Source organism: Oryctolagus cuniculus, chromosome X (genome assembly GCF_964237555.1).
Source record: "Oryctolagus cuniculus chromosome X, mOryCun1.1, whole genome shotgun sequence".
NCBI lineage: Eukaryota > Metazoa > Chordata > Mammalia > Lagomorpha > Leporidae > Oryctolagus > Oryctolagus cuniculus.
Window position 1 is genome coordinate 27,616,018 of NC_091453.1, and position 10,968 is coordinate 27,626,985.

A 10,968-nucleotide genomic window follows, 5' to 3' on the forward strand; every position below is an offset into this window, starting at 1 on the left:
TTTGTATAAATAAGGAAACAATGGCTACACTGTGCCCAAAGGTTACCAGACCAGATCCTGGGGGCTGCCTCACAAGCCACAAAGCAATAGTGATCCATATGTTTAGGGGAAATCTCATACCAAGGGTATGTAGAAAGGTCAAAAATTGACGATGTTTTCTAAAAACACAAATCAGACTCCATAAAATGGTAGCAGTACAACAGTAATCCATACACTATCCCATAGCAGGACTGGAGACCATTATAAATTCATCAATAACATCAGCATCATTTAATTTAACTAAACAATAAAATCTGCATCTGGTTAAATGGTAGTACTTCCATTCTAGATTTAAATATCACAAAACATTCTAAGCTCAGGGTTAAAAGCCTGAAATACGTAACATTATATTTTTGATATTTTAAAATTATGCCAAAATGAGAAAGTCATTCTTATCTGTCAAAAATCCAAATATTCAAAATAACAGTTATAAAGCAAAAAAAAAAGTATATCAAAAGAAAAAAAAGCTTGGGGAAAAAAGAATGTGCAATGGCTCAGTAATAGAACACAAGAAGCTGAAGTGAAATGTGTATTGATGGCCAAAAAAAGTGGCCTCAGTGCAATAAAGTAAAAATGTCTTATTGTCAATAGATGTGGACAACTCAAAAAAGCCAACCAACAAACTTAGTTATAGAGTACAGAGGGGAGGAGGACTAAGAAAGAGGAATAGTACACCCATCCACCCTGGAGAAAAACAGGAAGGAATTAAGTTCCCCAAAGTAGAAGGATTTGAGAAAACAATGGTTTGGTAAATATGAAGAACTTAAAGTAAATTTAACGTATCTAAAATTTACTTTGTCAAGTCATGAAAAGCTTCCATATAATTGATAATCATGTACGAGTTAGGGAATTAAAAGGACCTGATCTTAGAAAACCAAATTATTTCATCTGAAAGCCAGCCATCAGGATCTGCAAAACACAATTGCAGTGGGAAAGGAATCTACTTTTTGTTTTAATCCTAAACATGTCCGTTTTGAGACAGATTCATAGAGAGATAATATAAAAAGACCAACATTCACAGAAATAAAGCCAGTACCTAGCTTTTCAGACACATGATGAACTGAATATTAAGCATTATATTCATTTTGATAGATGCTTTAAATTGCCTGTCATAGTCACACCTTTTCTTAGTCCTCAGTGTGTTGGCATTTTACATTATTGAGCTTCCCCACTTTGAAATTGTGTTATCCAGCTTATCCTAATTCTTCTAACTCTGTGAGTTATACTTCAAACCAAAGTTACCCAACTCAGTCAAGCCCCAAGAACTCATTCACTGATAGTTTCACTTTCACACAGAAGACTCCCAAATCTTCAGTCACTCTACACCTCTTATCCAAGTTCTACTCTGGTATTTCCAGCAATATCCAATTGGAAATGGCTTGCACTCAATCCAAAACCAAAGCGCTAATGCATATCGTGAATACTAGGCAGCAGCTAAAGCGCAGACAGACAGATATACTGATAGATATGGAAAGTTCATCAGATATATTACTTTTTGATGAAGAATGAGTATTTCAGTATTGTGTACAAACATTCTCCCATTTTATTTCTTAAATAAAAAATTTCCAGAAAGATGTTTAAGAAACTGAAAAAGTTATCTATGGAGAATGGGACATCAATGGTGGGAGACTGGAGAGATTCACTATTTACCTGTGTAGTACCCATGAGGGAACTATTAAAAGTTCATGAAAAAAATAGAATTAAAAGATAAGTTTATTTTGGGTACAAAAAATTTTGAAATTCATGCAGTTTTTTCATCATTCACATTTTCTATGAGCCTTTTGAAGACACTTTGTATGCAGAGATTGCAAAAAAAAATTTTGTACGAAAATGAACTTATTTAATTCCATTTCCCCAAAAACTTTTTGAAGTACTGTCAGGTATTTTTAAATTTACTATGTGCATCATTAATTTCCTTTTTTTAAAAATTTATTAGACAGATAGAGTTAGATAGTGAGAGAGAGAGACAGAGAGAAACGTCTTCCTTCCTTTGGTTCACCCCTTAAATGGCCGCTACGGCCAGTGCTGTGCTGATCCGAAGCCAGGAGCCAGGTGCCTCCTCCTGGTCTCCCATGCAGGTGCAGGGCCCAAGCACTTGGGCCATCCTCCACTGCACTCCCAGGCCACGCAGAGAGCTGAACTGGAAGAGGAGCAGCCGGGACTAGAACCCGGTGCCCATATAGGATGCCAGCGCCGCAGGCGGAGGATTAACCAAGTGAGCCACGGCGCCGGCCCATGCATCATTAATTTCATAAATTAATTTATGAAAACAAATAAAAAAATTATTAAATTTCAAAATTTTAAATACACATTGACTACAAGTCAAATCACCTTCCAAAGTGAAATCTTCCCAGTGGGAAAAGTCAAAGGAAGACTTTTCCTATACTGACTTGGGCTCTATAACCAATAGCATAGTGGCCCCAGAATAGAAAGAAAGGAGAATAGGTTCTATATCATCTTGAACCTTGTTGCATAAACCCACAGCCATATGTGGTGGTTCTAGAGCCCGTACTGTCAGTTTCTACTAAAAATTTAAAAATGGGGGCTGGTGCTGTGGCATAGCAGGTAAAGCCGCCACCTGCAGTGCCGGCATCCCATATGGTGCTGGTTCGAATCCCAGCTGCACCACTTCCAATCCAGCTCTCTGCTATGGCCTGGGAAAGCAGTAGAAGACGGCCCAAGTCGTTGGGCCCCTGCACCCATGTGGGAGACCCAGAAGAAGCTCCTGGCTCCTGGCTTACAGATCAGCACAACTCCAGCTGTTGCAGCCAACTGGGGAGTGAACCAGTGGATGGAAGACCTTTCTCTCTGTCTCTCTCTCTCTGCCTCTCCTTCTCTCTCTGTGTAACTCTGACTTTCAAACAAGTAAATAAATCTTGAAAAATTCTTTTTAAAGGTTGGGGCCAGCACTGTGGCACAGTAGGTTAAGCCTCTGCCTGCAGTGCTGGCATCCCATATGGGTACCAGTTTGTGTCCCAGGTGCTTCCCTTCCTATCCAGCTCGCTGCTAATGGCCTGGGAAAGCAGTGGAAGATGGTCCAGCTACTTGGGCCCCTGTACCCACGTGGGAGACCCAGAAGAAGCTCCTGGCTCCTGAGTTTGGATTGGCTCAGCTCCAGGCGTTCGCAGCCATTTGGGCAGTGAACCAGCAAGTGGAAGACCTCTCTCTCTCTCCCTCTCTCTGTCTACAACTCTGTCTCTCAAGTAAACAAAATGTAAAAAAATAAATAAAATTGCTTTAAACATAAATAAATAAATAAATAATGAAAAATTTGAAAGCAGTCCATTCCTTTGGCTTGTTGGCTGGGTCAGATACCTATTCTGTCTGCAACAGTACTTCAGCTCTTGATTATTTAGGTGTGCAGTACTGGTTGGCAACTGAGATGCCCAGTATCAGCAGCTGCAGTTCGAGTGGTTTGTAGAGACAATTTCAGTATTTTTATCACAGGATACAGGAATAACCAATCTGTGGAAACCACCCCAACCCACCCCCAACAAATACCTATCTCTCAAACCTCATTACTTCTGGATTGGCAAGTGTGGAATAGTTAATCAACTATTTTGTCTGCTGGGTCAGGGAAATTGGAAGGAGAGTCAAAGGGGTAGAGAAATTACCACAACAAATTATATTTTCAATAGATGACTAAGATTTCATATTTCTATTGCTAAAGAATACATGGATTTATCAGTTAGTTTGGTAACACTGATACTTCATTAAAGAGAAAGGCCCAAATAAAAAATAAATCATTGAAAGAATGGATTGTATATATAGTCCCTACTTAAGAGGTAATAAATTTAATTAGGAAGTCATACAATTAAAATTTACAGTAAACAGACTCTGAAAATTAAGACTTGTCTTATTTTAAGGGAATCCAATGCAGCATTTTCACAACTTGAATTAGAGCAGAAGGCAGCCTGAAATGAATAGACTTTAGAACGAGTTGGAATCCTGCATGATCTTGGGTACCTTACTCCCACCCCCTCTGGATCGCAGTGTTCTCTGTAAGATGGGCACAATGATACGAGATAAAACGTGCACAATGCCTAACATCAGAAAGATAAATGTCAATTCTCTTTACAAAGTAGGCATTAAGTTATGAAAGTCTTTAAAAAATTTTTAAATAACCTTATGTCAAAGTTCCTCTAAACAGTGTTCTTATCATACTTAAAATATAAAAACATTTACAAAAATGCAATAATTCAAGAACAATTTCAAAAATAAGGTATACTTGTTTATTTATTGACTAGAGCTAAATGGAGAGGGAAAATTTCAACTTAAAGGAAATATGCAGGGACATGATTTAAGGGACATTAGTGATACAGTTCCTCAGATGAAACCATTATGGATAGAGGAAATAAACGGAGGGAGATGAGCAGTAAATGTCAAGTATATAGAAGCATGTCACAGTCATGGGAGTTAAGGGAGTCCACAAGGGATGACTTGCAAATGACATGTCCTAAGGCAATCTGTAAAAAGCAGACACAAAGAGACTAGGAGAAGGCTGTACACATGCAGAAAAGCAACGGAGTTAACTCAGTGCCCTGCCAAATGGTCCCAAAATCAAACAACATCACCAGAAATCAACATTGCTTCCCTTTGAAGTTTGCCATCTGTAGGAATCCACATCCTTTGTTGAAAAGGTTATTCCTCTGTGGAAACACAGCTCAACCCCCACCACCTGGATTCTTCCTGGGCTACCAGCAACTGAGCTTGTAACTGTGTTTCCTTGACCTTGTTTCATGGCTGTCACTATGATCATGCACTCCTTTCATGAAACATCTACTCATTTCTGGAAAATCCTCAGTTCCTTCAGACTTTTACTAACAAGAAAAACCAGTTTACCTACAATGTACAATTATAATTTCCAGGAAAGATTTTCCAACATCATGTAACACTCCCAATGTCATATCAGAAACCAAATCACTGAATCAATCAATACAAGTGAAAACGATAGTAATTAGTACAAATGAGGTTTTTCTATGCCAAATTATATATTTTACATATTATTGATCTAGTATTAATGTAAAGGTGCATTTAACTCAATTTTCTGGCAAATGGCATTCTTTGACTCAAAAGAATGTAATTTAAAGCCCACAAGAGGGCCAGCTCTGTGATATAGTGGGTAAAGCCGCCACCTGCAGTGCCAGCATCCCATATGGGCACTAGTTCTAGTCTCAGCTGATCCACTTCCAATCCCACTCTCTGCTATGGCCTGGAAAAGCAGTAGAAGATGATGGCTCAAGTACTTGGGCCCCTGCACCCGTGTGGGAGACCCAGAAGAAGATCCTGGCTCCTGGCTTCAGATGGACTCAGCTTCGGCCATTAGGGCCAATTGGGGAGTAAACCAGTGATGGAAGACCTCTCTCTCTCTGCCTCTCCTTCTCTCTCTGTGTAACTATGACTTTCAAATAAATAAATAAATCTTTTAAAAAAAGCCCACAAGCAACTTAACCATTCTCTTTTCATAGAGTGTATGTATAAACACAATTCATACACGACTGATAAATATGTTAATATTAAATTAAGCCACTACAGTGGAAAGCCATCAACTGTTATTGAAGTAATCCTCGTTCCGTATTGTTTCAAACATCAGACAATCACCATGTTAGCATTAGATGAATGTCATAAATCAATGTGAATCTTAAAAGGCCCAAGAAATCAAAGCCAAACATAGGCGGAAACTAAAGTCTTACGCAACAAGGCTCAAGTGCACAAAAGATAAAAATCCTTGTTATGGTCCTCTAGCTTCAATACTTCCAAAAAAAATAAAAAGTTCATTCTACTTTGTAAAAAAAATGTAAGCCTCCAAAAAGCAAACCCTAAAATATTATATATATAACTTAAGTTTTAAACCCATAACTCTCAATCATAGGTGCAAATAAGAATCACTTAGAGGGGCTGGTACTGTGTGTGGCACAGCGGGTTAATGCCCTGGCCTGAAGCGCTGGCATCCCATATGGGCGCTGGTTCGAGACCCAACTGCTCCACTTCCAACCCAGCTCTCTGTTATGACCTGGGAAAGCAGTAGAAGATGGCCCAGGTCCTTGGGTCCCTGCACCCACGTGGGAGACCTGGAGGAAGCTCCTGGCTCCTGCTGCGGATTGGCACAGCTCCGGCTATTGCGGCTATCTGGGGAGTGAACCATCAGATGGAAGACCTCTCTCTCTCTCTCTACCTCTACCTCTCCTTCTCTGTGTAACTCTGACTTTCAAATAAATAAATAAATCTTAAAAAAAAAAGAATCACTTAGCTTTAAAAATATATCAGTGACTATGACCCACTCCCAGAGTTTTTGCTTTCAGTGCTTTGACACAGAGCCCTTGCTTTAACCTTTTTAAAGCTCTCCTGGTGATTTCAGTATGAGCCCAGTAGAGAATCACTACTTTAAACTCACATAGCCTTTTGGGACAACAATTACTCTGAGGTTGATAAACACACTTCTTGCCTTTTAATGACATTTTATTAAAATTACTCAATTCATTCCACAGCCAATGAGTGACTCGCATGTTGCAGGCAGTGTGTTAAAGTAGTAGAGAAAGTTGTGTGAGATGCATTCCCTGCCCTCAAGAAGCTCCCTATTAGCTAGGTAGAGAGATCCATAAATAAGTAACTGTAATTAAATATGGTAAGTGCTCTGGAGGTGTAAGCAAATACAGCATGCCTCACAGACTTGCATGTCATCCTTGCACAGGGGTCACGCTGCATCATTCCAATTTTAGTATATGTTCTACCAGAGCAGGAAAGTCAGAAGTTACAAGTTACTGAACACCCTAAATAATGGGGCAAATACTCATCCTACACAGTGTGAAAACAGTGGGCATTTTGCTACTCTTCTCTAAATTGCTGTACCAAGAAAATAGACATTTTTCCATGTTTTAATTTAGATGAATTGTCTTAAAATATCCTGTGTTACTACTGATTGTACACTTACCTAAAAAAGTAAAAATTTGCAAAAGATACCATAAGTGATTCTGACATAAAAATTAGACCCTAACCTGTATTTGCATAATACCTTTCCTTTCCAGTAATTGCTACATTTTCTAAGGAAAGTTTTGAGAGGACAGAATATCGTTAATGGAGATTTGTTTAAGTCCTTTGAAAGATGCTACATGAAAAATGTTATGGAAACAATGACATTCAACGGATTTTTTGCAAAACTTTCAAAAATAAGAAACACAGGGAAAAGAGTTTTAAGTTTTTAAAATTTGAAGGAAATGGCATCCTCCCAATTTACAAAGCAGGTACAAGATTCCTTCAAAGCCAGCTTTCACAAGAGTAAAGGTCACAGCCCCTGGAAAGAAAACATACACCAAACAGTGATCTAATACTTTAAAACCTCACTAATTCTATATGATGTCCTTCTCAACCAAAGACAAAATTCACAATAATGGATCTAAATTAAATGAGAATTTCCATTTATGCCACCAAGTAAGGCCTAGTATGGAGTATATGAGTGAGTGCATAGCCAATTAGCCTTGAAAAGTGAAATCTACTTTAAAATAATCTCAGTGAAAATTTCAACCTATTAAGACCTAGTGCTGAAAAACAACTTGTGATACTAATTTGGTATAAAAAAATCAAAATTCCATAGCACTTGGCTAGAAATCAACAAAAAGGTTTTAGTACAAGTGAACATCTTCAAGGCTTTCCTGTTGGAATCCAGACTGAACAAATTCCAAGTTAAAATGTATGCTGTCAAGGTCCCTGCAAGAAAATCTCAAGCGAATTTCAATTTCCAGATCAATATATACTGAGACACTTTACCAGAGAAACCTCCAACCTTTACACAGGGTGAGGAACATGATCATTACATTCTTTAACACCAAGACTGTCTTGGATTCATTATTTCATGAAATGGCATTTTATAAATGGCACTGACCAAGTCAGATTTTTGTAGGGTATGAATGAGATTTCTCAGTTCACAGTAAAGGTAGCTATAGAGTACCTGTTACCTCAAAATTAGCCTGCTCTCCCTCTGACTGCCATTCTTAAACAACAGAAGAGATAAATTTAATTCTACCTGAAAGTACTGGATCAATTATAAATCAGCAGAATATCATCTGTGTTAATGTGATGCTGACCACTTCTTTCCGATATCTAGAGACCACATCATCACCCTTCCAGACCTTATGGAATCAGAACTAGTCACCAACATTGATTCAATGACAGCTATTTTCCATCATCACAATATAATTAACATTTTAATTTCACATTTTCTAATTATGACTTTCCTGGCTCATTTACATCAGATACAACTAAGAGGCAAAATACACCATTCACCCACACACAGTCATTTGGGGGCTTCAGGGAAACACCTAATTTACCTTCACTGAGTGCTCTTCAGAATGAAGAAACCAAAGGAATTCGTGATATATATTTTTTCCTCTAGAACTGTGCTATTTACACGTGGCTATTGAGTACTTGAACTGTGGCCAATCTGAGGAAATAAATTCTGAATTTCATTTAATTTTAATGAATTTAAATTTAAGCTTACAAAGAGACACAGGATCCAGTTACTGGGAAACTTTTATATATGTTTGGAACAACCTGGGTTTGTGAATCCACTTTTGCACATGAAAATTGTATGAAACCTAAATACACATCAAATATTTCTGATGAAAAAATTTAGCTCAGCATGAAAACTGAGATGTACTCTTAGTGTAAGATACACATTGGTTTTCAAAGACTCAGTATAAAGAAAGGATGTAAGACATCTCATTAATACTCTTTATATTGGTTACATATTGAAATGAAAATAGTTGGGATCTACTGGGTTAAACCAAAATTATCAAAATTAATTCCACGTGCTTGTTTTTAATCTTTTTGAAGTAGCTACTAGACAATTTTAAATTGCAGATGTGGCTCTCATTATATATCTTTTGGACAGCGCTGTTCTGGAGCACTTCCACAATCACTTTAGCAGGCACATTTGGAAATCCTCCCGCTCACAGACAGGCTGCTCACACAACAATAGGGGCAAGGAGTAACATGTCCTCCTATCAATTGGGTCTGAGTAAAGTGTGTAGCAAGCTCTACCCACAATTTCACCATGTGAGGCAACACTGTAATACCTCAATATGGAAGGGGGAAAAAAAGAGTTATCAGCACTCAAACAAATTGAAATTGAGTACTGCAGACAACTTAAAAGAGACGGAACCAACTGCTCTAAGGTCTTGGTTTCATTTCCCAACTGCAGCCCTTAAAATAGACAATAAAGCACCGCTTGCAAAAAAAAAAAAAGAAAAAAAAAAGAAAAAAAAAGAAAAAGAAAGAAAGAAAAAAGAAAAAAAAGAGGTAAAATGTTCCAACGGCCTCTATCTAGCAATCCTTATTAAATGAGCGAAAGCTGCTCTTAAATCTTATCTCAACTTGGAAAGCCACAGAATACACGCTGAGCTAGGAAATCAACTTCAGATCGCCAGCATTTCCCTCACAAGCAAATTAGCAGGATTGTGCACTTGGAATATTGTTTGACAAGAATGAAAAGGAAACTATTCAAAACAGATTTAAGGAATGGACAATTAGATGAGGAACTGCAGATTTAATTCTCAATCAGCACTGTGATTAATCTGATTCCCTGCTTTTCCCTAGCGTAATTATACAACACAGATGAAAGGATGAGCATTTGGACTGTCAGTTCTATATTCTAGACCAGCCCGGTGACTCAAAGCAGACGGCTCGACCACGCTAACCACCATCCCATCAATAGTCAAGGGGGAGCCTGGAGCACTGATTGAACAGTTATTGCATAACGAGGCATTAAAATTCGGGTGCCCCCCAACTCTTTCCATGTTCGTCTACACCAGGTGAGGAATTTGCTGAAACTGAACGCATCCCGTCTTAAATGACCCCCTCCAATCCGAGCATAGCGTGAACACAAAGGCATCTGTCTAATATCCTGCACAATAGACACACACCCCACAATTAAAAATCCTGGACGCTCTTGCTCGCTCCCTCCACGCAAGCAAAGGAAATGCAAACTGCTCTTTTCGCAAATGGTCTAATGGTACTCGCAAGGTAACAATAACCCCAACTGTTCCCAGGGAGCAACTATAAAATCGTTTCGGCCACGTCCCTGTGCAACCGTCAGAGAAAATGCAGGCAGCCGGCCCCACGCCTTACCGGGTGGCCGACCTCGGCTCGGATCCCCGAGAACCCCCTAGACCCCCGCCCGGCAAAACATCCAGGTACACGTCTATAAATACTCCAGGGTGAGGAGGACGAGGGAGGCAGAAGGGAGGAGGGAGGGAGGGCAGGGGGCAGGCCCGTAGCGGGTGCGGGAGGACCCGGGCATCATTGAAATGCATTTTTCCACACTCCCGCTCCCTCGCGTGGAGACTCACTTGCCGATCACCTCGCACAGCTCGTACACGTCCTCGAACAGCACGTCGTCGTCGGCCATGGTCCGGAGGGGACAGCGGCCGCAGCGTGGAGAGCTCCGAAAACGGGAGTGGGGGCGCCTCCGAGCTCAGTGCCCAGCCCTGGGCTCTCCTCCTCCCCTCAGGACCCGCGAGCCCTCTGTGCTGAGGAGGCTCGAGCGGGGCAGCGAGGCCGGGGGACTGCAGCGCCTTCCTCTGCGGGCGACCGCCCCGGCGCGGGCGGCGGGGCCGGGGCGCGGGAACGAGGGCGGCCCGGGCCCGGCGCCGCCCGCCCGCCCGCTGCTCCTCGCGCTGCTCGGGCCGCGGTGCCCGCCGTGCGGATCCTCGGGGACCGCGCGGCGCCGCGCTCTCCACTCGTCAGCCCGCGCGGGCCGCGAGGCCGCGACCGCTCCCTCTGCCCGAGGCCGGCTCCGGCGCGGCGCGGGGCAGCTCGGGCTACAGGGGGGGCCGCAGCAGGACCATGGAGGGAGAATCACCGCGGAGGGAGGTGGCGGCGGCGGATCGGCGCTGGGGACCAGGAGGCGGCGGCAGAGACGCTCCCTCCTCCTTC

At 41.2% G+C, this 10,968-nt stretch overlaps 1 protein-coding gene and 1 pseudogene across 1 annotated transcript in view; both read right to left on the minus strand.

Annotated features, from left to right (window-relative positions):
* Nucleotides 1–10,581, minus strand: part of CASK (calcium/calmodulin dependent serine protein kinase) — a 368,265-nt gene extending 357,684 nt beyond the window's left edge. The window contains 1 exon segment of the mRNA XM_070067495.1: nucleotides 10,383–10,581. Coding sequence (XP_069923596.1) covers nucleotides 10,383–10,441 — 59 coding nt within the window. The 5' untranslated portion in view covers nucleotides 10,442–10,581.
* On the minus strand, nucleotides 6,686–6,776 carry LOC127485030 (U6 spliceosomal RNA; annotated as a pseudogene).
* Nucleotides 10,582–10,968: the final 387 nt, after the last annotated feature.